Genomic DNA, 25,585 nt, shown 5'->3' on the forward strand with positions numbered 1-25,585 from the left:
GGAGGCGCGTAAGGAGGAAGTAGAGGCGGCGGGAGCCGGTGCATTGTAAGGTATGGGTACAAGGACATCCAGCGCGATGACGGGGACTTTGAGAATCAGCTGATACAGAGCATAGCAGAGTTCATCCAGATGGAAGCTGGCGACCAACAGGCTTCTGCTTCCGAGTCTCAATCCTATGATGGGAGAATGGCAGTGATAAGCATGCAGAATGATTGCCACCCGAGCCCAGTGCTATCGGTTTCAGAGGTAGAAGACTTTGATTTTGCTGAACCCACAATACAAGGAGAGGGGGCGGAAGGCCGCCGAGGGAGGAGACGACGGAGCGGAGGGATGGCGAAGGGGGAGGGGACACATGGCGAAAGCAGAGGTCTTCCCAGATGGAGTGGTCGCCGGAGATGACGATGGACCAGAGGCGGCAAACGCAGGCGGCGGAGCATAGGGTTGGGCCGTCGAGACGCCGGAGAATCTCCAAGAGGATGTCGACGTGGTCGTTGATGTTGAAGGGTAATACTTCGTCGATACGTTGTAGTCTCTGTCTCTTTGTTTCACTTGTGATCTGTGTCTCCGACATCTCCTGTGGTGTCTCTCCGAGTTTTTTCTACGTCAGAAGAGAGAGAGAGGACGAGAGGAGAGAGATGTTTGCGTGTGAAGAGAACAGATACAGCTGTTGGTATCACACGCACAACAGCGTATATATATGTGTGGGTGCGTGTGTATGTATTTGAGTGTAAATGTGTGTGTTTATGAGTGAGAGAGGGAGAGTGTGTGTGAAGCAGGGGAGTGATGTTATATGCAATCTGTAAAGAAATACATAATATATATATATATATATATGTGTGTGTGTGTGTGTATGCGTGTGGATTCAGATATGACTCAAAACTATATTATATGTTATGTTTTTAGGTGGGAGAAAAATTATGACAAATCTAGTTTGTTTTTACTAATGTTACATCCTTTTTTTAATTCTGAGCAATAAAGTTACATGTATATTCATACCAAAAAAAAACTCATACCAAAAAAAAGTTACATGTATATAAAAAAAAAATTATATTCAATTAATGATTGGTGCCAGTAGAAAAAAAAAGGAATCCAATGGTATTTGATCATCATATTTTAATGTTTCTAATAAATTCAACTAAGTTACAGCTGGTAAGAAAAAGAACAAGTAGGCCAAAAATTTTGAAAACAAAATTATAGTTAAACTAGTCCAATTAAAATATTTTACATATACATATATTGAATTTACATAATTATATAAAAGGTAAAAATCAGTGAATTCAATGGAAGATTCCGTGCATGGAGGGAGAAATTATTAGTATAATGAGAATGGCCCCGTCTTTTAAAAAAACAGAGGGGTCTGAAACTTCAAACCTAATCCAGACGAAAGGGGACGATTAAATGTGTATGTTGGTTATTCATCATTGTAAATTATAATTATATTTATGAGATGGAAATATATTATGTTTTTATTTTTATTTTTTTATATTTAATTAAAATTTGATCAAAGTTATTTAAAAAGCCTAATTCAATTGTCAAATAATTTTACTTTGAATATAACGAAGTATTATTGCATTTAATCATGTTTTTATAACTAAATTAAATTACAATGTTGACCTCTGGATTTGACTGGGGGGAGAGAGAGTCCTCGGGGGCACTGTAAACAGAAATAGAATCAAACAAATATAGTCAAACAAATTGCGTTGACTATTCATTACAATTAAGTTTATATATATATATATATATACGTATATATGTTCGTGAGCTATATATTGAGAGAGAGAAGATGTGACTGGGAATCGAGGTGGGGAGAGGAAGGGTACAAGTAAAAGCATCCAAGAGAGACTGCAATTCCGATGCTCTTAGATTTTTTTCCCGTTCAATTTATATATATATATATATATACATACATATTATTTCATTTCTTCTATAATTAATGTCTATATCTACACTCATGCACATATATATATATATATAGGGTATGCGTGTGTATGTATTACAATTTTCTCGATGTAAAAGACGCATTGTTGTTCGCTCTTCTTGTTGTTTTTATCTTTGCTTTTGTTTCTGAGTTCTTCCATACGTCCTCTTCGCGTTTCGTCTTTCTTGTTTCATGGCCGTTGTACAATTATTTACGCCTATACATACACTCATACATATATATATATATACATATACACATGCACATATAACAGACACAATTTCTACCGTTTGCGAGCATGCATGCACGTGTAACATATAATTATATTATATTGGATTCTGAAAGATTCAACATTGTGATATTTGATTGAAATATGGAAGATACATCATGTACTTTCGACTCATTATATAGATTTGAATCTGTAACTTATACTTCGAATATTTAAATGTCCTTCACTTTGTTGACTATATGTAGTTATATATATATACATATATACGCACACATTTATATATTTATATACATACGCACGCAAACAGTTATATATATCTAATATAATACACGTGTACGCCCTAATTTACTGTATAGGGCAGACAATAATTTAAACTCAGGGTAAGCATCAAGGACCATGGAATCCTAGGAAGGGGATGCCTAGGGTTCGGAATTACTTCGAGTATATAAACTTATATTAATTTGTGTATATAATCAATGTTTTATAACGGTTGCTAATTAATTTATTGTTCGATCTGTTAATTTATAATCATTTATATTATGAATATGTTGTGCTTGTGGTTGTTCCTTTACACAGGCAAGCTATGTGGGCATATTTACAGTATCGCATATCTACCTGTATATAATTTTCAAGGTAAATACAATATTTGTAATAAAAAAATCACAATACTGCATAATCTCTCTTAATCGAATCTAGTTAGAATCCTTGCAAAATTATATTAAAAAAAAGGTAATTGAATGTGATTTTTAAAATCAAATTAATCAAACCGAGGCGGAAAAATATTTTAAAACTAAAATAAAAATAGCTTTAAAAAATACTTTCCTGTAAGATATCAAAATATTTTAAAACGTGAATATGTTTAGTATAAACACGGATAGAAACAAAATGGAATCTAAACAAAACGAAAACCAACAGCAAAATTAGATAAATATAATGTTATCAAAACTTAAAAAATTTAAAAAACCTAATCAAGGATTCAAGATCCATCCGACCCCAAATAACATTTATTTATTTTTTATTATTATCATATTAAATTACGTTAATTTACCAAAATATGGAATGCTTTGCCTTGCCATCTATGAAAGGAAATATATAAGAACAAGCAAGAATTATGCACGAAACATTAGCCTAAGGGACAGCAACTATCTGTTTGTCTTTTGGGGTTGGGTTTTGGTCCAAACAGGAAACCCCAAAATTCATTTCCACTCTCACACTGTCAATGTGTATATATGTGCATATATACCAATGAGCTACGTACGTATTATGTATATATACATACGATACATATATACACCCTAATATAATTTTCATAATATATTATACATTGGTATATATATACACAGCTTTTTCAATCTCGATAATAGATTCTATTCGCCCATATAACGATATGCAAATTTATATTAATCAAGATAAAATCATCTGAAATAAATTTCAAATGCAAGAAGGAATTGCTTTTACCATTCCTATATTACTCAATTATAAATAATATATTACGATTAAAGTTAATATAACAAATGCAATATTATTTTTGTATGCTTTTTTTTTTCTATTGTCAACATTTCACTTACTCTTTCGATGACTGTCGTTTGTAATGTAGCTAGTCGAGCATGTGCCACATGAAAATTAGTCAACCATTTTATAATTCTGCTGGACTGTAATTATTGTATTGACTTTGGAATCACACAACGTCTCTTTATCTTTTTACAAGATCGATTAATTTAAGATATTTTTTCGATAAAAATATATTAAATTACTACAAAACAAAAAACATATGGAAAATAAAAATATTTTTCTTGTTTATTTGTTAAATGGGAAAAATTGGATGTTACATGTTTTTGGTTTATAACTGTAAAATAAACAAAAACTGTATGGCATATTAATTGTGTTATTTTCATAAACTAAAATCAAACTCCTAATTTTTGCTTATCTAGATAGATCGTGATATATAGATTAAACTTTTACACGTCTTAAGAAAAAATATTAGAAACATTTATTGTTTTTTTCTATTTCAATAAATTTAAATTATTTATTAAAATTTCTAACGATAAATATTTAGTTTAACTAAAAATATAATAATATATAGATTTTAGATAAATATAAATATATTACTATTTTAATTACAAAAATATTATCTTATTCTAAGAAGAGCTTATAATGTAAAAATTACGAAAAAATCACACAACACAAATTTATGACATTTAAGATTATGGTCCATATTTAGAATAATTTATTATTGGAATCAATAATGAAAAAATAGAAAGGCTTGTTTGATTTTATTAAATAAATGCATGTAAAATTTTATATTAATCTATACAAATTAAATAAAATATGAAAATTACTATTGTTGGTACTAAATTAGATCCGTGATATTAGGTCCACCCATATTTAGATTGACATAATTGGTACGTACCCACACGAATATTGATCCCGTAACGAAATCACGAATCAACTAGAATATATACGAGGAAAAGGGTATTATAGGGTGAAAAAAGGTTTTATATTTTATTTTATTTTTATTAATATTAATAAGGGGCAAGCCCAAAACACAAGACAAGCATTCCGTCAACCGTTGGGGTTAAAAAAAAATCAATAAAGAGGTATTAAATTTTTTTGAAAATTTTGTTCCAATATTAAAATTTGAGTATCTAAATTTTCAGCCAAAAAATGATCACTTAGCTTTGGACATCCCGTTTAAAAATCATTTAATAGTAATTTTATAATTAATTCTAATATCAATTTTTTAATTATTGTGATAATTTTGTAAACAATTCTGATAACAAATTTCCAACTTAATTTTGTAAATAAATTTAATAGTCAGTTCATAAACAAATATAATTGTCAATTTCGTAAATACTTATAAAAACTCTGAATAATTTTTTTAGAAAAAAAAATATAAACTGATATCCGATTTTTGGAGGAAAAAAAAAAATCCTAATCCAAATGTGCATGCATTCTATATTCGTTGCAAAAATCGGATCCGAATAATTACGATATCCGAATTTAGCATATTCTGGTTTATATGTCCACCCCGAACGTGGATAATGCAATGCGAACAATGTCAATGAAAACAAAGCAGATAGAGCGTGAACAGAACACATCTCCCTAAAAACAAACAAACAGAGATTCACTGCCACATGCATACATTTGTCTAAATCACATTTCACCAACATATATATATATATATTATATTTACATATATATAGTCACCAAGATATATACAAACATATAATCATACAAATAAATACTTGTTTTCCTCAACCACCCTTTGTACTCAATTCACCAAAATTGTAGTTGGTGGGTTTTACATACGTTTTGAAATAATTTAATTTCTAAGCGAATGATGTTTTGTTTATTTATTCAAGAAAAGAAAAACTATAACTTGTCACATGCAATTAAGAAACGTCTAGATTATGCTTATTTTCTCAATGAGGAATTAATATTCACGTTTTATTATATTTTATACAAAAAGGAGATGTACCTGTGATTTGACCAAAACTCACACGCCAAAACCAGTCAGAAATCTGGAACGTTTTTCTCACATTTAAACAACACGCACTCCGTCCATCTAAAATAGGGACGGTGGGTGATGTGTAAACAAACAAAAACCATATAATTTGTCAAAAAAGAAAACGTCTACGAGTTATTGAACTATTATTTTAATCTATAAATATTTATTTTTATACTTTTCCATCAACACATTTACATGTACTATTCTGTTCTTTGATTATCTACGTTTACAAATTAAAAATCACAAAAATTTTCCAAAGTAAAGGGTCCAATGCAGGACTCGTCTTCTCGGGCCTCAGCTGCTGATGTTTCTGAATCCAATTGGCTCGTTAGCATCTCGGTCACATGCTTGGAAACAGATATCAAGTCAAGTTGTCAACAATGATGCTCGGGGGTCCAAGCCAATGCCACCCGCAAATATGACCAGCCTGGTTCACGGGTACTGACACAGCCGAGCTCATTTGGGATTCAGCTTCCGATGTTGTATCGACTACATAATGCTTTCCTGCCTAGAAATCAAAGACACAATTTTTAAAATTTCTCCAAAGGGTGGAATTGAGAGGGTGAAAAATCGATACTTTTGTTAAAATGTCACTATAATTGGAAAGGTGGAAGTGTCAAACTGTAGATGCTCTTCGTCGCTGATCTCAATCCCCGGCTGTTCTTCATCTGGCACTTCGGCTGATACTTAGGCTCGTGGGAGAGTGTTGTTGCCTGTTGGTTAAATCAGCCTACGGGAAACGGTAAAGAACATAAGTACAAGCTTCTTCACACTATAAACCAACAACTCTCTCTCTCTCTCTCTCTCTCTCTCTCTCTCTCTCTCTCTCTCTCCCAGCCTTTAGAAACTGAAAATTCAGGACTATATTCTAAGTTTGCAACAGTTCATAAAGCCACTAGATTAATAACATGGAGCCTTTTCTAGTTTATTGGATGTTATTGGAAAAGAACCCTTCTCTTTTCTAGAACCATTTCTATGCCCAATGATCATGATGAATTCAATTTTCTCGTTCCCACAAAGTAAGCTGGAAGCAAGGGTAAAGAATGGCCAAACGAGTAAATGATTTCGTGATTACCTTAATGGCATTGGCAGCATCTGAGGCATCCAACAGGTTCCGTCCAAAATAACAACGAGCCCATCGATGTAGAGATCCCAACAAACTTTTCCTTCTTCACTGACAAGCGATGATAAATCTATTCCCGCGTTGATACAGAAAATGAATACCGAGAAACATTAGAAAATCAGAGCATGAGAATGTCCAGGTATAAGTTTGCAGACAACATGAATCATGTGCCTGCTCCACTTTTGGCCCCTAGCAGACAACGTTGAAAGAGCTAGACCTGCAAGCTCAGAACTCGGAAGACAAATTCTTCCTCACCCCCCCTCTGCCCTGATGCAACAATAATATGTCTCTTTAATATTATTATTAACCACCAGAAAAAGTTAGACCTGCCCTGATCCTATTCTGATCTCTAAAAAACTCAGAACTAGCAAAATCCTCACTCCAAATAGAGAAAGAGAGACCGTGTTATACAAGATCAAACCATCTAAATTGCTAAGTGGAATCAAAATCAAATCAAATCCCAAGAACCTCACCCCGAATGTCGGTTCTGCGGTTGGACTGCAAGTCTGCAATCAGTAAAAATGGAGACTTTAGCCTATATCCGAACTCGGCCTCCCAATTTCAGCCTTTACAATCACATTAAATCATCAAGCAACACATACATGAGCACACACTAAGCTTCTCAATTCAACGCTAAACTATTGAAAACAAGTACCTTTACACTGGGAACTACATCGGTTCCACCAATCCTGACCATTGCCGAACCATTAGCCTATATCCGGAAAGCAAGACAAGCCAAAAATGTGGCTCAAACGATCTCAGTAGCCGTGTGAAATCGACAAAAGAACAAACCCCCATGATCACATTACCTGAGGAATAATGCCGGTTTCGACATGGATAGGGCGGTAAGTCAGCCGTTTCCGACCATCAGATCGGAAATCTTGAGCAATCCTTCCTTTAACGAAGTGTTGCTCCCCAACAGAAAGCTCCACCATTATTACAGTACAAGAATATTCAGGAATTAATAAAAAATGTCAATCGCAGAAAAAAATTTCACCCAGAAGGAAAGTTTACAGCTTATGAATCAGCGGAAAAAAAATATCTTATATACGTATTGAAAAAAAAAATCGGCCCAGAAAACTTCATTACCTTGCGAAGATTTGGGAAGAATACACAATTCGAAAATTTCCGGTGACCGGCGATGGTGGATGCTGCCATGGGAGAAGCAAAGTGTGACTGCGAAACGGAAGGGGAGGGGAGGGAGGGTTTAGAGGTGGCATGAACGTAATTATGATATCAGTTTAAGGGTAATATGGTCATTTCAGGAAGCTAATATTGGCTAATTTTGAACTTTTATTCATTGTTCGTCGCTTCCAATCTCTTCCATCCGCCGGGAAGAGCTGCGGGGTTGATGTCGGATGGGTCGATCAAGAATAGTGTCGCGTCCTGCTGATGAAGATGCGAATCCTGGGTTCGTAAAAGTGTCTTCTTTTCCCGGATTTTAGCTTGGTTTCGGTTAACCCTTTGTACGTCTCTAGTGGTTAGGGCATAGCGTTGGAGAAAGTTCATGGATTTTGCTCTCATTCTCAGCCGTTTTCCCGCTTTTACTGTCCTGTCTTTCCCAAAACTTGTATGCGATCTCTGATAATCAATGCAGTGTCCGTTTCCATTTGTTTGATTATCCGTAGCGGAATTCTGGGTTGTCAGTTCTTGATTTTCTAGTTGTGTTCGTCTCTGTCTTGTTCCCTTCTAATTCGCTGGAATAGTTGTTTCAGAAAATCGAAAAGGAAGAAAACATCTCCGGGCCCTGAGAACGCGGGGACTGCGATTTCAACCGGTATGTTTCCATTGCCTTGTCTTACATTTCCATTTTTCTCAAGTTGTGTGAGTTTAGGGATCTTAAGAATAGAGTTATGTATGTGTTTCGATGTAATTGAAGCTCTGATTCAGTGATTGCATGCCGAGAATTCTTCATTTTGGATATTGTTTCGTGCTTTTTGTATATGCAGAGCTCCTAGGTACACTAGGATGTATGTGTCGATAGCATCTCATTGTTTTCTGGTTTAATTTGTGGCCCTTATAATGTGTTGAAGGAAATGAAGTTCTGAATGAGAGGAAGGCTGGTCTGTATCACTGTAACTACTGCAATAAAGATCTGTCTGGTTTGATCCGTTTCAAATGTGCTGTATGCACGGACTTTGACCTCTGCGTGGAATGCTTTTCTGTTGGAGCTGAGCTTAACCCTCACAAGAGCAACCACCCATATCGGGTTATGGTTAGTGTCAGATGTCAATCAGATTTCTTTTCTAAATTTAACAAAAAGTCTGCTCATATGAAAACATGTTTGTTTCTTAAGTTGTCAAACGATGGAAAGTGTGAGGGGTGGTTATCATGTTCTCTGAATCTAGTCTCATGTGACAGGACAATTTGTCTTTCCCATTTGTTACTCCTGACTGGAATGCAGATGAAGAGCTACTCCTTCTTGAGGTAATTTTGTTTCTTAACCGATTCCATTGGAATAGATTTTTTCATAGCTTCTCAGAGGTAGTAGTGAACGGCCTCCTGTACTCTCCTTAATCCGCACCATAGATTCCATTTGATTCTTATGGAGTATATCTATTGTTTTAGGCCATTTCAACATATGGATTCGGAAACTGGCAAGAAATAGCGGATAATGTTGGGAGTAAGACAAAATCAGAGTGCAGTGATCACTACCATTCAGCATACATGAATTCCCCTTGCTTTCCTTTTCCGGTAAGGATGGTGAAGAAACATGTGATCTTTGTTCAACCCATACTTGATTTGGGATTTTTACAAAAGTTGTTCCTAATCTCTAGGATTTGTCTCATGCCATCGGAAAGAGCAAAGAGGAGCTTATCGCTTTGGGTAAAGAGCTCACAATTAAAAAAGGTCAGCTTTGAGTTTTTTAGGTTAGCTTGTGGAGTTTGCTTATGTCAAACTCAAAAGTGAATGATATTGCTCAATTGCTTTTGCTACAGAAGTACCAGTACTGATGGAGCCATCTCCGAAAGAAGAGTTGCCGATGCCAGCGGAAATCAAGTATACACTTATGTTTGATACAACTATATCTTCTTCATTGCAACAGTTGAATTCTCATTTTCGCGATACTTTTGCATTGACATGGACAGGGATGAAGCTTCGGGGAAGGAAGACGTGATTGATCAATCATTGCCCAACTTAGCAGGAAGTATGCAGCATTTTCTTCAAATGTTATTACTTACTGCCTGAGATTGGTTTTTGTTCTTTGTCCTTATCGGATCAGATTTATTGTTAAAATGTTACTTTTGGGTTTTAACCTCGGATATGAACTCTTGCATGGTTCAAGCTGTAAAGTATTGCATTTCTCTTGACAGTTAAGAAGAAAGTGAATGGACTACAAGCTAAGGAGAGCATCAAGTCAGAAGGTTTGTTATTACACAAGATATTTGTTGTACCCTAACATGAAAACGACTGGAACTCGGGAAAGCTACTAAACAACGCATGTCTGTCCTCAGTTGCAGATCAACAACCTGACAGAAGTGTTGGGGAGAAAAAACCCAGACTTGCTGGAGATCAAGCTCTGTCAGTGACAGAATCATATGGCTACAATTTTAAGAGGCAAGAATTTGATGTTGAATATGACAATGATGCTGAACAATTGCTCGCTGACATGGATTTTAAGGAGTCAGACACAGATGCGGAGCATGATCTAAAGTTGCAAGTTCTTCATGTTTACTCGAAGAGGTATCATCGTTGCAAAAGCATGAACTGTAAATCAACAGAATTTTACAGTGGGAAAATGTTTACAGCCCACAATATAATACATATCTGAAGAATTGATAAACCGGTACAATAGCTGAGAAGCAAATACATTTTTGAGTTTCTTGTCAGACTTGATGAGAGGAAACGGAGGAAGAATTTCATTCTGGAGAGAAACTTGCTTTACCCTGATACATTTGAGATGAGCCTTTCACCAGAGGAGAGACAAATATACAAACGCTACAAAGTCTTTGCACGATTTCATTCCAAAGAGGAGCACGAGGAACTCCTTAAAACGATCATTGAGGAGCACAGAATTCTCAGAAGAATCCAAGATCTTCAGGTTTGATATTTATGTGAGTTCAGTACCATCATGTTTTTAGTATGGGTGCTTTGTTTCTCACCACTCTTGGTAAAAATCACTGAAGTAGTGACTCGGAAACTGTAAAATTATGCAGGAAGCTAGGACTGCTGGTTGTAGAACTGCTTCAGAAGCAAACAGATATATAGAAGAGAAGAGAAAGAAGGAAGCTGAAGAAACTGGGCAGCGGCTTATGCAAGGTGTACCTGGCAGTGTGGCTGGTAAAGCATTGAAAAGTCCAAGGGGGTTACCGAAAAGTTTGCAGCCCTTTGGTGCTGAAACATTGTCAAAGGTCACGGGTCCAATAATATCTAGCTCCCTGGACAACTGGGATGTAAATGGACTCCTTGGTGCTGATTTACTCTCGGAGACTGTAAGAGCAATCTTCCACATTTGCAAGCAAATCTCAGTTGATTTTTCTTTTCTTTTTTTTGGTGGGTCGTTCTTGTTGTTTCCAAATCTTAAGCTGGGATCTGTGCAGGAGAAAAAGATGTGCAACGAGATCAGAATACTGCCTGCGCATTATCTCAAGATGCTGCAAACCTTGTCAATGGAGATCAAGAATGGTCATATAAAGCAGAAGTCTGATGCTTACACCCTCTTCAAAGTAGATCCATATAAAGTGGACAAAGTCTATGACATGCTTGTTCAGAAGGGAATAGCTCAATCATGACCCATGTGGTACCATTTCAGAGAGCACTCGCTTATTATGTGAGTTTCTCTTTTGGTTCATGTAGTCTCAAATTATGTTAGCCATGTATGTACATATGCATGAATGAAGCTTAGGATGATAGGAATCATGTAGTGTCGTATCAGATGGACAAAGGAAACTTCTTCAAAGGAGAGAAATCTACAAAGCTTTAATGATACTACTCTTTCTGCTCTCTGGTTGAATCAATTCTCCGAAAGGAAAGAAAGAGGATTAGCATCTTAGGCACCTTACAGCCACCCTTTATAGGTTTTTATGCAGTATTTGCCTAAGGAATGAGGATATTCTCTTTGAGTAGGAAGTCGATTAGATGAGAAACCCGAAACCGGATTCGGGTTCGATTTTTATTATTTCTTGACGGATTATCTTACGGATACTTGGATATTTAGATATTTATTAAAATATCTTTGATTATTTTGAATTTTTGAGGTATTAACAAAAATATGTAGGCCTATTTTATTTTATAGAAAATGACTCAAACGTTCGAGTGTTCTTCCATAGGCATGCATATTTTCCAGATTCAGGTTATGATGCTGTTCTGGGTTTTGGTATAATGCTGTTCTTGGCGGTGTACCGACATGCGTGACCAAGAAATCAAGATAAGCTAAAAAAAACAATTTCAAAAAATTGGACAATGATTATGTTTCTGTATGATTGAAAACCTGTTCAAGGAACACTTGTTGCATGCATGTATGTCAAAGTGACATGTATGTGCATTGCATATGCATGAATGCGGCTGTCATAAAAGGTGAAACTCTTTTAAGTGTATGAAAACTTGTCCCAATAAAAACGGAATATTTCTATTAAGTGTCGATTGATATCAGAATACGTCTTCTAATAGCGTAGATGCGAAATTTCTATGCCATACTTATTGATGAAATATCAATACTTGTCTTTGATTAGCTTCCAAGAATATTTAATATAATATAATAATAAATGTTTTTAATTGGTTAACTAAATCGTGAACGGTAAATCTTCAGCATTCTCGTCAGTCATGCGGAAAATGTGATCCCGCGGGGCGCGGCGGTTGAGTGTGAGTCCATCATCACCCCGACCACACAACGTATTAATTTAATATTGATATATTATTTTCTTATACATAATTAAATTATTATTAAAAAAATGTAGGTTTTTATTTTGTCACACATGAAAACATCCAACAAGGGCTTTAGGTGAGATAATTGGCATACCGTATACCTATTATCAAAATATTAGTAATTATACAAATAAATTAAAACAAAATTAGTTAATTTCGAGTACATAAAAACTCCTTAAAAATTCAACATAATTTATTTTTGGATAATCCATCATAAAGCAAACCCTTCATATTTTAAAGGAACACTTTTATTTTAGAGATTGTCACGACAAGACTTCACACCAAGAAAACACTTAGTTCGTCATTACAACTAATGACATACACAAACACACAACGACTTGAGTTAGTTTCCACTGTCCAAAGACGAGAAACTGAAGAAGAAGAGATCATCAAGGCGTTCATTGGTCGGAGAATTCCCTCCATGGATCACCATCCCTTCTTCCCCGTCCTTCTCCCCGGCTGTGAACCCGAGCCACCCCCGCAACCTCGGATGCTCCACCTCTGCCCCGACCGACGCACCATCCAGCATCTTCCACGACAATTTCTCAGTATCCAACGCGTAAACTTTCCCGCAGAATCTCCCGGCTCCCATATGCATCAACGGGCTCGCCTCTAACTCGCCTCCGAATATAACAATGTGCTTCCCCGTTGCCGCTATCGCGAAAACGCTTCTCCCTGCTGGCACGTCGCCCGTTGTCTCCACGAAGGTCGTCCACTTCCGTTCAGCGAGATCGAAGCAATGGATATCGTCGAACGTAGTATACCCGGAGAATCCGTGCACAACCCATACTCTCCCCTGAACCACTGCGAGTCCCGGGGCACCTCTCGGCTCACAGGAATCCCCAGGGGACGGGAACTCAATCCACTTCTTGTTGACAATGTTGTAAGCGTGGAGAGTGTTGACACGTCCATTCGCGGTCACGCCACCAAAGACGTACACATTCTCATCATCCGCAGCCATCGAGTGGTAGCTACGGGCGGGAAGCCCCTCGTCGGCGGGTGAGAGTAGCTTCCACTCGTTCGTGAGAGTGTCGTAAGCGTAGAGACCGTTGTAGTTCTTGTCCTCGTCCCGACCTCCGAACAGGTAGACGGTGGTTCTGATGGCGACCATTGAGATGCCGAAAGAGACGATGGGGATGTCTCCGGTCGCGGAAGAGATGGACCATGTATGGGTCTTGAGATCGTAAACGAAGAGATGGTTGTCGACGGGGATGGTCGGCTTGAACTCGCCGCCAAAGGAGTAGATCTTGTTTCCCACCATGGCCATGGCGTGAGAGCTTCTTGCCCCTGGACCATCTCCTTTCTGATCAAGCTGATGAATACAAATACAAAACACCCAAATCACAAAAACCGCAAGCACAAACAGAAGGACATGGCATTTTGATTCTTGTTTCTCATCTCAAATTTTGTCAGCAGCTGTCAAAATCGAGTAGGGTTACCAAACAGATTCAACGAATTCATTAACGAAGGTGTGAGACATATCAAATGGGTCCCGTATCGAGTTACACTGTATTCGTAAACCTATCAGACAGAAAACGAAAGATTCTGTCGAAGGTGCATGCAGTCGCTTGAACACGACATGCAGCAGCTCCGATCAATGTCATATGGGATCTGATGATTCGTACCTATAATCAATGAGTCGTTGAATCGAACAGTTAAAACCCCATTGAAGACATTTTCCACCCTACTGACCCAGAGAATCTAGGAAGCGATCAGGATAAACCCTAATTACCTCTTCTTCCGTGATCGCGGAGACTCAGGAATCAATCAGAAAAAACGGTTTCTGGGTTTCGAAAACCAACATAACAGAGAGCGAAAAGACGAGTTACAGAGAAATCGAACGAGTGTGATAGGAGACTTTACCTTAACCCATTTGTTCTGCAATTCAGGAATCATGGCTGCAAACCTTTCTCGAAAGTGCCGTTCTTCTTTTTCACGTCTCTCTTCTTCCTCTCTTAACGCAGCGTATAAATAGGCTCAACTTAGAAAATAAAATAAAACGTAAATAGAAAAAGTAAATTCCACGTCATCCTTTTATAGAAATATTTTAGTTGTTGATTACTGAAATCATGATAAGGATTAGCCCCTTTCTGATAAGAACTTTTAAGGGAACAAAATCCGATACTGCAACGCAATTAGGGTATAATTGCTACAACGTTAGGAAAATTAATAAAAGAAATATATTTGGCTTTTTATATAAAGTATGCTTATTGGATTGAGTTAAGTTATTTCTATCCATAGGCCACGTAGATGCAACGGATCTCCAATTTAGTAAAGTCAACTGGATCACACATATAGAAACAAACTGTAAACAGTTTTCACTTTTCAGTTTATATATATATATATATATATATGTATATAACCGTTTGAATGCTATATAATATTATTATATGTGGATAGTATTGTTTTGTTGAATCCAAATAATATTTAACCAATGTTATTTTTCATGCATTCCCGTTTGCAAACGTATATCAGTTCGGTTATACCAAACTTAGTAGTTAGACCCAATGGCTCAGAAGAATTTTGTAACGGGGACAAATAATAATAATAATAATAATATATCATACAAAAATATTAATAAAAATATATGGTATAATTTTTTATTTGATTAAAAAAGAAAAAGAAAATTTTAAAAATGGAAAATAAGAAGAAAAAAAAGGAAAAATATAGGAGATAGAGATTTTTTTATTTGATTTGCTAGATAATGTTTTAAGATACATTCAAAATTAACAACAATGGAATCCACAACTAAGTTATAATGGGGTATTAACTGTATTTTTTCAAAATTCTTTAATAAAATTTATAAATATATATTAAAAAAAACAGTGGGGGAAACGTTTGTCCTGTTTCAAATTTAAATTTCAAATTTGGAAAAAAAAGTATATTCTAAATCTTATGGTTGGTCTCCAGTCCGAGATTAGTGTAATTCTTGTATATTTGGTTATCGGAAGAAAAAAAGCAGTTTGGTTACTTTAATATCAAGACCCTCTTGTTCCCTCCAAAGGATCTCGGCTCCTCTAAAGCTTGAAGCCCAGGTCAAACCATTTTACAATTTTTGCATATTGCAATTTTTTTTTTGCGATTTGATCTCCGGTTTGCTTTTAGTCTTTTTATTTATTAATTAATAATTTCGACTAATACTACTGGATATTAATAGAGATAATAACATACATTAGGGATAAACCATCTGTCTCTACGGACGCGGTGATAAACCATCTGTCTCTACGCAATAGCTTGCAAACCACTCAAAGAGACAAACTCGCAAGTGAGAGGAATCGAAACTACGACATAATCATGGACTACTCAACCAACTTACCTGCTCCATTTGGGCGAGCCCAAACTATATTTTAAAACGAATTCGAAATATGGAATCAGACAGGAGTCGACATTTCGTTATTCGGTGAATATTCGAAATATTCGTTTTTTTTTTTTGTATTGATCGGTTATCATGTTAACGGTGAATATTCGAATTTTGTTAGAATGGGCTTGGTATTTACCGAATTTGATTCGTATTCAGCTGCACAGCAACTATATCAAGAACCGGTTTTCGGTTTGATTTTGGAACCGACACGCTCAGAGAGAGTCCTACAACGTGGAGTCTTGTACGAGGCGTGGCGTAGACGCAAGGGACCCGTGAATTCAGAGCAGGGAGGGGAATGCTTCACATGCCGACAGCGAGAGGGATGCAACTGAAAAACGGCCGAGATTCTTCATTGGTTGTATGCAATTAATCAAAGGTTCTAAAATCAGTAATCAATTAACTAAATGGTATCTGATATTTGATTAATTCAGGATATTGATTCTGGTTATAATTTGATGGGCTTTTAAGTTACTGAAAGTAAATTGAAGAAGTGAAAAAAATAAATAAATAAATTGAAGAAGTGGGCGCTTCTACACCACAATGTCTCACATCTTCTTCTGAGTGAGACTTTGATATTTTCCAAAGGTGTCACATACATAATTATATATATATATATATTACATACCCGAAAAAAATTAGAGATAATAATTTATAGAAAAATAGATTTACGAAAATGACATTTTTCCATTCGTTAACTTTTTTTTATTTTTTATAATCAGGATGGTTTTCCGAACCTTCGACCCGACTACATCCGTCCTAAACACAGAATCAGCTTTTGTATATAGATCATTTTACTCCAAAAATTATACCATTTTCACCAATAAAATCGAACTTAAAATTTTGAGAATGACTTTATCACCTGTCAATTAGTGAGTTTGGGTTCCATTAGTTAACTTTAAATTATATACACTGTTTTTTAGTTTATAAAACACGTTTTCTAGATTCGAGTATGAATATGTTCGAATTAAATCAAATTAACCTGTACGAAGAAATGTAGGAAAAAAACAAACGTGACAAAAAAAAATAAAGAAATAAATGAAATATGTAGTCAGCAGTCCACAAGCAGAACGTGAGAAGGCGAAGCCGGACACGCACCACCATGAAACAACTGAACGGTTGCAGATGAAGAAAATCATCGTTCTCTCATCTCCTCTCGTCCCCAAATCAAGGAAAAAATTTTCAAAGACAATTGAAAGAAAAAAAAGTCTGAAAAATACACCAAACAACAACCGAGGGCAAACAACGACATCAACGTTGTGTCCTGCAAGAGAGGAGGACACGCCACGCAAAGTGTCTCCACTCCTTCCTCTGTGTGTCCCCTTCATTGTTTATCTCTCCGCTTTACTCAAGGATTCGAAACTTCTTCGATCAATTTCATGAATTAGCACTGACCCAGATTCCAGAATCCGGTTACGAGTAGTGGGTCGAGATTCGTCCAAGGTTAAAACCGATTTCAGTGCTTCAGATAGGTAAGACATGTGATGATCCTGTTGCGGTGATTGTGCCTCAGTTGGATTTAGGAGAAATCAAGGGCAAAGACTGTCTAATCAATCATGTTCCTTTCGCTTGTAACACAGTCTTTTTGTTCTTCCGGGTTCCATTGTTGGGTTGGATATACTCCGTCTCGATATGTATCGATTGCTGATTCTTTCTTTGTTTTGTCAATCGATTGGTGAATTATTACTTTGTTAATCATTTTGTTCTGTGAAATTATAGTGGGCATTTTTTTATTGCTTCATCGATTCTGGACTTTTTTTCACCACACACTCATACAGCATATGCCTGCACAATTTTGGTCGTTTGACTTCAATTCTGTACTTCTTCAGGTTCTTGCTGTCGTTGATATGGAACTTTGTAGTTTGTTTGGTGAAATGGCGACGTAGATTCTGAAGCTGCTGTTGTAGTTCTGTCACATATATACGCACACACACACAGACAAACTTGCGTAACATTCTTGGCACGAGTTCAATTGCAAAATCTTAGTTATTTTCTGTTTTTTTCTGCTTGATAGGGTTCTTGCTGCTCTGGGGAAATGGCCGCTCTGTTAGCTTCTCAGAGCTGCTATGGCTGTGAAACCATGAGAGCCACGAAAACCCCTCATCAAGATCTCGTCAGCAAGCCAAAGAGATTTCGCATTGTGATGAGACAGACGGAATCGCCCTCCAAGTTCGGTTCCAATGGGCGGCCCGTCAAAATGGTTCCCACAAGTGAGGTTGTGAAAAGGAAAGATCCACCTACGAAGAAAGTGAATGGATCCGAGAGAGTTGTTAATGGAGCGAGTTTGGTTCGTAGAGATATTAATGGTGCATCATCGGCTTTGGTTAAGGCACCGAAGAAGAAAGGATCTCAGGGATTACCGCCTCTCGAGGAAGCTAGAGTTCTTCCTTCCGATGAAGGTTTCAGCTGGGCCGACGAAAATTACAATTCGCTAAAAAGGAGCGTCGATGTTTGGTCCTTTGTTATTTCCTTGAGGGTCCGTGTCTTGTTGGACAATGCAAAATGGTCATATGTTGGAGGATTTACAGAAGAAAAGCAGGTAACTTTTGGTTCAGTCGAGTCGAATCCGTTTGTTTGATGCTCGTTTTATTTTTCCGGATTGGTGCTTACGACTCTCGACTGTTTCTCTGTCATCAGAAAAAGAGAAGACGAGAAACCGCATCATGGCTGAGAGAGAGTGTCTTGCAGCTTGGTCCAACGTTCATCAAGCTTGGACAGTTGTCCTCAACAAGGTCGGATTTGTTTCCGCGAGAATTCGTGGACGAGCTTGCCAAGTTGCAGGTGCGTCACTACTTCCATTTTTTGCGGATTTCAATATAAAACATCACATTCCATTCAGGTTTCTTGAAATTTTCTCTTCTTCTTTTTCCTACTCGGGCGTTTCAGGACAGGGTCCCAGCCTTTTCACCAGAGAAAGCAAAGCGATTCATCGAGACTGAACTCGGTGCTCCCATCAGTATAATATTCAAAGAATTCGAGGAGCAGCCCATTGCTGCAGCTAGTCTTGGTCAGGTGTTTGATACTTTGACTCAATCTGCTCGTTTTGTATATCTTTTTCGCCTTCCATTTACATGACGGTGCTGAGTTTTAATTCCGAAAGCATCTATGTACAGGTACACAGGGCCGTGTTGCAGAACGGAGAAATCGTTGTAGTGAAAGTACAAAGACCCGGGCTCAAGAAACTGTTCGACATTGATCTACGTATGTTTCTCTACTTTCATTTACATATATTTATTGATAGATAGATAGATAGATAGATAGATAGATAGATAGTCTTATTCTAACAAGGGCCTCGAGAGAAGGGACTACCCGGGTTCTATTGGTAAGAAGATTACTGATTCGCCAACTTCCCGATCAGGAAATCTGAAGCTAATTGCAGAGTATTTTGAAAAAAGCGAAACCTTTGGCAGCAATGATTGGGTCGGTATTTATGAAGAGTGCGCTACGTAAGTACTTAGCAAGCAGCAGTTATACCTTTCTATGCTATCAAAGCTGTTTTTTGAAAATAGCTTATGGAACTAAGCTATGGTGGGTCGATATTTTCATTGTTTTCAGGATTCTATACCAAGAGATCGATTACATAAACGAAGGGAAGAATGCTGACAGGTTCAGGAGAGACTTTCGGAATATAAAGTGGGTCCGAGTACCTGTATGTTTCTTTTCTAACTAGACTGAGATATATATGCATACTTGAATTAGTCACTTCCCGGAATTATTATCTGTATATGAATTTGTTCGGTATTCATTTCCTTTTGCAGTTGGTCTACTGGGAATACACTGCCTCAAAGGTATTGACGTTGGAGTATGTACCAGGTTCGTGTTCAAACCGCCCGATATTTTGGTTCGGCTTTTATTCTTGATATCACAGTAAGAAGTCTCTTATGATTCGATCGTGCATATCGTCATAGGCGTCAAGATCAATAAGTTAGACACTCTAGATTCACGGGGCTATGACCGTTCAAGAATTGCTTCACGGGCCATTGAAGCATACCTTATCCAGGTGAATAAATATCGATTTGTCGAACCCCGTTATTCCCATTCTTGTTTTTTTTTTGTTCCGGGCTAAACTCAAAATTGTTTTTGCGGTGTTCTTAGATACTCAAAACCGGTTTCTTTCACGCGGATCCCCACCCGGGAAATCTCGCTATCGATGAGGATGAAACAATCATCTATTATGACTTTGGAATGATGGGAGAGATCAAAACATTTACTCGGAAGAGATTGCTCGATCTTTTCTATGCAGTGTATGAAAAAGATGCCAAAAAGGTATATGGACCGTTTCAAATTATTTCGAGTTCTATTCTCACGCTATCCTTACACTGTGCGGAAAAAAAATCTATACGTATCTGCAGGTCATGCAAAACCTTATCGAGCTCGAAGCACTTCAACCCACCGGAGATTTGTCATCGGTACCTCATCTTTCTCTCGTAATATAACGATTTATGCGTTATTTACTCGTTGATTGTTGTAAAAAACCGTTCTTGTTTTTAGGTGAGGAGGTCTATTCAGTACTTCTTGGACAACCTATTGAGCCAATCACCCGACCAGCAGCAGACTTTGGCAGCTATAGGAGAGGTACTGATCGAAATTTGCCTCGACTCTTACGGATCTTTCAAGCTTCGTTCTATGGAGAAAGCGAGGGACAGTGTCACGGTTGGGATTGGTAAATCAAGAAAGTTTTTTTTTTTCTACTTTTTTCCATGTCAGGACCTGTTTGCAATTGCTCAAGATCAGCCATTTCGCTTCCCGTCCACTTTTACATTTGTCCTGCGGGCGTTTTCCACCCTCGAGGGTATCTCTCCCTTTCCTCTGTCTCGCTAAAATCATCTAGAAAGTTTGAAAATTTGGTCGGTTGAAGTGAAAAAGTTGTCGTTTTTACAGGTATCGGTTACACCCTCGATCCGGATTTTTCCTTCGTGAAAGTTGCAGCACCTTATGCTCAGGTTCTTGCCCATCTTCTCCACTCGGAAAACCCGAAAACTTAACAACCGTTCCTTTCTTTTTGCATCGAAGTTAACTCATAAACGTCCATGAAACAGGAACTTCTGGATTTAAGAACAAAGCGGCCTACAGGAACTCAGCTTGTTCAAGAAATAAGGAAACAAGCTGATGATGTAATGGACATGCTCTCCCGTGGTTTAGATCGTTTGTTCTTTGCATTGTTCCATGTTTCTCGTTGAAGAGATTGAACAGAGCTTCAAACTTTTCAGGCGAGGTCTTCCACTCTATCGATGCCAACCCGGATTCAACGTATAGAAGAATTCGTAAAACAATTGGAATCAGGCGACATGAAACTCCGAGTCCGGGTTCTTGAGGTAAAATCCTCTCACGCTGGAATTTTTTTTGTGATATTTTCTGCTTCAAGGTCACATAATCTTTACTGAGAATCAGAAGAAATTACCAGAAAGGAAAAGAAAAAGCCTTAGCTTTACTGCTAGTAATGGAAATGTCAAAACCTTTGAGATATGGCATGAGAATTAAATCACTAAATCATTATGATCAAGAACTTTGGCAGCTGTTATATATTCTCTTTTCTCCCTTTTCCAGCGTTGTGAAAACCAGAAACCTTGAATATGTTTTACCAAAATAAAAAAAACAAGTTTGTATGACTTAAACCTTGAAACCCAAGTGCTTCAAAACAAATCTTGGATTCTAAAGATCAAGAGAGATGATGTTAGATGATGAACATAAAGCATTTAACCCGGGAACTTCTACTCTATAGCTATCGCTTGTCAAAGGTTCGGAAGGAGGAGAACCGAGTTAGAACATTTTCTTATGGTTTTCGAGAAATAGTTTTTATCATATGACCCGAGAAAAATGATGCGATCTTTTTTTCTTTTCTGCCCTGTTTGATCAGTCGGAAAGAGCGGCCCGAAAGGCGACGATACTGCAGATGGCGACGATGTATACAGTTCTTGGGGGCACTCTGCTCAATCTTGGGGTGACATTCAGTAACCAAGGAAGTCAGGTTATTGCCAATGGATCTTTCATCGGTGCAGGTACGAGTCTAATTCCGGTGTATATACACGTATATTCCGGTGTATATACACGTAAAATTGCATGTGTTTGGGATGAATTCTCTTGAAAAGCTTCCTTCTTTTTTGGTACCAGGAATTTTCATGGGTCTGATACTTAGATCTATGCAAAGGGTGAAGAAGCTTGATAAGTTTGAGAAAATGATATGATGATAGATGATGATGATGATGGTGATGATGATGAAATGGGGATGATGATAATGATGATGGTGATGGAATCTCAGAATCATTTTCATAACAAGGTGTAGCAAAATCCTTGAATTCACATTTTTACACCATTTTTAAAGTGTACAAAATTTTACTGTCATGCATAAATCAGTGTAACAAACAAAAGGGATATATACCAGTAACTAAATATGAAAACTCTTTTTTTTTTTTTCAGATTTCATGAATAAATCTAGTCAAAGGATATAATATTATATCCAATTTAATGCTCTTATTATAGATTATGTCACATCTGAAACCATTGACATTTAACCTTTCTTTGACATTGTGATGTTATTATGTTACATATAATATAATCATTTTAAACGTTTATTATATGACCTTATATCAAAGTTGCTGAATAGTGAATATTGTACTAACAAAACAAATCTGTAGTGGTGCAGTTACCGTTCGTCTTGGGACGTTGAATCTTCGACTTTGAAGTATTTTTTTATATTATTTTCTGAATGGACTACCAGAGTTAATTTTCGATTATATTTCAATTTGTTTTTTTTTTTTCGTTTTTTGAAATTATTATGTTTATTTAAATACGTTGCAGGGCCCATATAAGGCCTATATAGGCCCACCTTTTTGCCGTGGCCGAACTGTCTACCAAGTACCAATCCGTATGCTCAGCTAATTTGCTCTTATAATTTATAGTTTAATGATTACTTTTTAATTACAATATTATTGATAATGTTATTGATCCAAGGGTTTCGATTTGGATATTAAATTCATGTTTTCTAAAAATAAAACTTTCATATAATTGTCTTATCTTAAACCTCATCCAATAAAGTGTATAATATCCTAAACCGATTTCCGCCAACGGTGCATCAATTTTGCGACTTAAACTTACCACGCAGTCTAAAAATTTGAAAGTAAAAAAAAAAGAAAAATTAATAAATTATATATACATACACTGATACACATATATATATATATACATATATACTAAAGGGTATTAGTACATCTCGATTAGGATGTAAAACGAGTCGCGGATCGTAGAGTGACTCACGAGCCGATCTATATTTTTTCGAGCCGAACTCAAAATATTTGAACCCAGAAAAAACCGGACCAAACGAACCAATTTGTCATGAGTCGGGTTAGCTTGCGGATCAGAAAAAAATATTTTTTAAATCGTAATATTTTTTTATATATTTTAAAATATTTTTATATACAACTTATATATTTATTACTTATTTAGTTTTTTTTAAATTTTATTTTTTTATTATATTTTAAATATTAAAATTAGTTTTCAATATTTTTATATTAAAATTTTATTTTTAAAATTTGTATATTTGACTAGTTGGTCGGCTCTTTTGGTTCGTAAGACGATATGGATTGAGGTGATATATTTTTGGCTCGCTAAAAATTAGACTGGATTAGGTTATGCTAATTTTTTTTAAATCGAAACGAATCGGGCTGTGTAGATCGGGTCGGTCCATTTTACACCCCTAATCTCGATCAGTTGAGTGAGTTTTTGTCATTTTCACTATAAATAATAATGAACTAAACGTTATGAAAAAAAATCCAGGAAAAAAACAGAAGCTGGGTCGTGGGCTTTGAAAATCCGTAAGAGCCTATTTGGTCGGCCCATACTGCATTACTCAATTCTCCAGAAAAAGGAGAAAAAGGGGAGAGAGAGCCTCGTCCCCTCGGCAATCTTCTCCGCTCTTCGGCCATGGCGGTAACGATCTTTTGCTTTCCCATTGCCTTTCCGCGGATTGATTTATCTTTCTGATTCTGATTGTCTCTGTTTGATCCTTTCTTTGATTCATCTTACAATTTTTTACTTTTTGATTCGATTTCCAATTGTTCTCTTTTTCTTTTTTTGTTTATGGATCAGTTTGTTCCGTGACATCATCATTGGATCTATTTTTTTTAAAAAAAAATTGTATTGTGGATGCACATTTTGAGGGATCATCGCTCATCGAAGAGTTAAATCGATTTTAAGGCAATTTGTGAACGTATCATTTGGGTGATCACTCTCGTTTTGTGTCATCCATTTCCGTGTTTCGTCTCGTAGTCCCTGGGGTTTGATGGTCTTTTGGCGGAATTTGTTTTATTCTCAAGGATTCAGAATACGGGATGTTGTTCTTCTGCGTATAATTTTTTTGCCATTGTTATTGTTAGTACCAATCCATAATTCGCAGACGCTGATCTTATGTTTTTCATGCAATAGTCTGCGGGGGGTTTTTTTTTTTTCTGTGTTCTTGCTTGGTTGGATCCAGATGAAATTCAAACGTTCGTAATAATTCGTAGGGATGATGATTTGTTTATAGAATTTCCTGTGTAATTAGAAAATGAAATTGGGGTGACTCTTACATTCATCTCCATCTCCATTTCAGAATCATGGTTGCAGTTCCATGTTTTTTCTTCCCTTGTTTTGACATTTTCATTTGCTGCCTCCTCCATTGTAGTAGTAGCAATTGACTTGGCTTCTTCACTCTCCTTCAACGTGGGTTAAAGTTTTCTGGTGAATATTATATGAAACATGTTTAGGAGAAGGGTCAACCCTTGCCAAAGTTTGGTGAATGGGATGTGAACGACCCGGCATCGGCCGAGGGATTCACTGTCATATTCAACAAGGCCAGGAATGAGAGGAAAGGAGGCACCAAAAAAACCGAATCCCCCAACAAAGATTCTCGCAACTACAAAAGCACTGTTGTTCTTGGGAAGCCTCAGTCTGTAAGCCTCCATATCTTATAATATAACTTCTGTTTCATTTGCTGGTATATAAATAAACCAAGATTTCATAATCATGGTTTCGGTTTTCCTTTTCTAAGCGTATTCTGCGAATGTAGTATCTCAAACGTAGATTAAATTAAACTTTCGCAAAGTTTGCTGCTTCTGATGGTGATCCTGTATCTGGCGGTGAAATTGCAGAAACGATGGTTATGCTGTGTAAAAGCCGACCGTGCTGACTGAACTCGCAGCTGTAAGAAGCTGTTTATGAAAAGGGGCCTGAAGGCTTTTGAGCGCTAAGGAGAACCAAACAGCTAACTGAATAAGAATCTCAAAGCTGTTTCCAACAGATGGAACAAGTTGTTTTTTCTTTCTTCGTTATCTATCGAACTACTTTGTACCCTTTGATTATTATCAGTGAAGTTCTTCTCTTCATGTGGATTCTATTCTATTAATAAAAATCTATTTAATTATGCATATAAGATTTTCTCGTATCTGTTCAATTAAATTAAGGTCTTGAATGATGAACAACGTGATTATCTGTGGGATTTTGATTCTAGTAAGTCCACAAAAATGTTGTTGTCAAATGATAATTTGTTCTGGCGGTTCAAAACCAAACGGTAAAACTAAAACCAGAAGATATTATTTCTTAAATGAATC

General features: G+C 36.6%; 5 protein-coding genes across 14 annotated transcripts; 3 read left to right on the forward strand and 2 right to left on the reverse strand.

Moving 5' to 3' along the window:
- Positions 1 to 5,807: 5,807 nt before the first annotated feature.
- Positions 5,808 to 7,927, reverse strand: LOC104822432. Of its 7 annotated transcripts, XM_010553655.2 has the most exons (6): positions 7,588 to 7,927; positions 7,434 to 7,467; positions 7,252 to 7,284; positions 6,996 to 7,045; positions 6,731 to 6,848; positions 5,808 to 6,385 (listed from the first exon to the last, which is right to left on the reverse strand). In XM_010553655.2, the coding sequence occupies exons 1-5, from the start codon at positions 7,711 to 7,713 to the stop codon at positions 6,732 to 6,734; spliced, it is 360 nt and encodes a 119-aa protein (XP_010551957.1). In that variant the 5' UTR covers positions 7,714 to 7,927; the 3' UTR covers positions 5,808 to 6,385; position 6,731. The 7 variants fall into 7 exon arrangements, 1 of the variants encoding a protein (XP_010551957.1); XR_773199.2 differs by having other exon boundaries at positions 6,731 to 7,045; positions 7,434 to 7,490; XR_773201.2 differs by having other exon boundaries at positions 5,808 to 6,163; positions 6,278 to 6,385; positions 6,731 to 7,284; positions 7,434 to 7,490.
- Positions 7,928 to 8,013: 86 nt separating this feature from the next.
- Positions 8,014 to 11,722, forward strand: LOC104822433 (transcriptional adapter ADA2a). 4 transcript variants are annotated; one of them, XM_010553658.1, is made up of 13 exons: positions 8,014 to 8,189; positions 8,485 to 8,555; positions 8,821 to 8,993; positions 9,140 to 9,205; positions 9,347 to 9,472; positions 9,556 to 9,628; positions 9,718 to 9,778; positions 9,868 to 9,926; positions 10,093 to 10,143; positions 10,234 to 10,462; positions 10,610 to 10,820; positions 10,936 to 11,211; positions 11,320 to 11,722. In XM_010553658.1, exons 1-13 carry the CDS (start codon positions 8,137 to 8,139, stop codon positions 11,509 to 11,511), a joined length of 1,641 nt encoding a protein of 546 aa, XP_010551960.1. In that variant the 5' UTR covers positions 8,014 to 8,136; the 3' UTR covers positions 11,512 to 11,722. The 4 variants fall into 4 exon arrangements, with proteins under 4 accessions (XP_010551960.1, XP_010551958.1, XP_010551959.1 ...); XM_010553656.2 differs by having other exon boundaries at positions 8,015 to 8,189; positions 8,812 to 8,993; XM_010553657.1 differs by having other exon boundaries at positions 8,015 to 8,189; positions 8,494 to 8,555; positions 8,812 to 8,993.
- Positions 11,723 to 12,859: 1,137 nt separating this feature from the next.
- LOC104822434 (nitrile-specifier protein 5) lies at positions 12,860 to 14,614 on the reverse strand. Its single transcript, XM_010553660.1, has 2 exons — positions 14,507 to 14,614; positions 12,860 to 13,955 (listed from the first exon to the last, which is right to left on the reverse strand). Exons 1-2 carry the CDS (start codon positions 14,537 to 14,539, stop codon positions 12,987 to 12,989), a joined length of 1,002 nt encoding a protein of 333 aa, XP_010551962.1. The 5' UTR covers positions 14,540 to 14,614; the 3' UTR covers positions 12,860 to 12,986.
- Positions 14,615 to 17,080: 2,466 nt separating this feature from the next.
- Positions 17,081 to 22,417, forward strand: LOC104822435 (uncharacterized protein sll1770). Its single transcript, XM_010553661.1, has 18 exons — positions 17,081 to 17,473; positions 18,016 to 18,540; positions 18,639 to 18,782; positions 18,888 to 19,013; positions 19,115 to 19,202; positions 19,360 to 19,447; positions 19,557 to 19,650; positions 19,760 to 19,814; positions 19,910 to 20,001; positions 20,097 to 20,267; positions 20,354 to 20,410; positions 20,493 to 20,576; positions 20,709 to 20,793; positions 20,883 to 20,944; positions 21,041 to 21,115; positions 21,212 to 21,316; positions 21,859 to 22,000; positions 22,113 to 22,417. Exons 2-18 carry the CDS (start codon positions 18,037 to 18,039, stop codon positions 22,184 to 22,186), a joined length of 2,046 nt encoding a protein of 681 aa, XP_010551963.1. The 5' UTR covers positions 17,081 to 17,473; positions 18,016 to 18,036; the 3' UTR covers positions 22,187 to 22,417.
- Positions 22,418 to 23,827: 1,410 nt separating this feature from the next.
- LOC104822437 (RPM1-interacting protein 4-like) lies at positions 23,828 to 25,404 on the forward strand. The gene is made up of 3 exons (XM_010553662.1): positions 23,828 to 23,927; positions 24,743 to 24,928; positions 25,127 to 25,404. The coding sequence occupies exons 1-3, from the start codon at positions 23,922 to 23,924 to the stop codon at positions 25,166 to 25,168; spliced, it is 234 nt and encodes a 77-aa protein (XP_010551964.1). The 5' UTR covers positions 23,828 to 23,921; the 3' UTR covers positions 25,169 to 25,404.
- The last annotated feature ends 181 nt before the right edge of the window (positions 25,405 to 25,585 follow it).

Source organism: Tarenaya hassleriana, unplaced genomic scaffold (genome assembly GCF_000463585.1).
Source record: "Tarenaya hassleriana unplaced genomic scaffold, ASM46358v1 Cleome36, whole genome shotgun sequence".
NCBI lineage: Eukaryota > Viridiplantae > Streptophyta > Magnoliopsida > Brassicales > Cleomaceae > Tarenaya > Tarenaya hassleriana.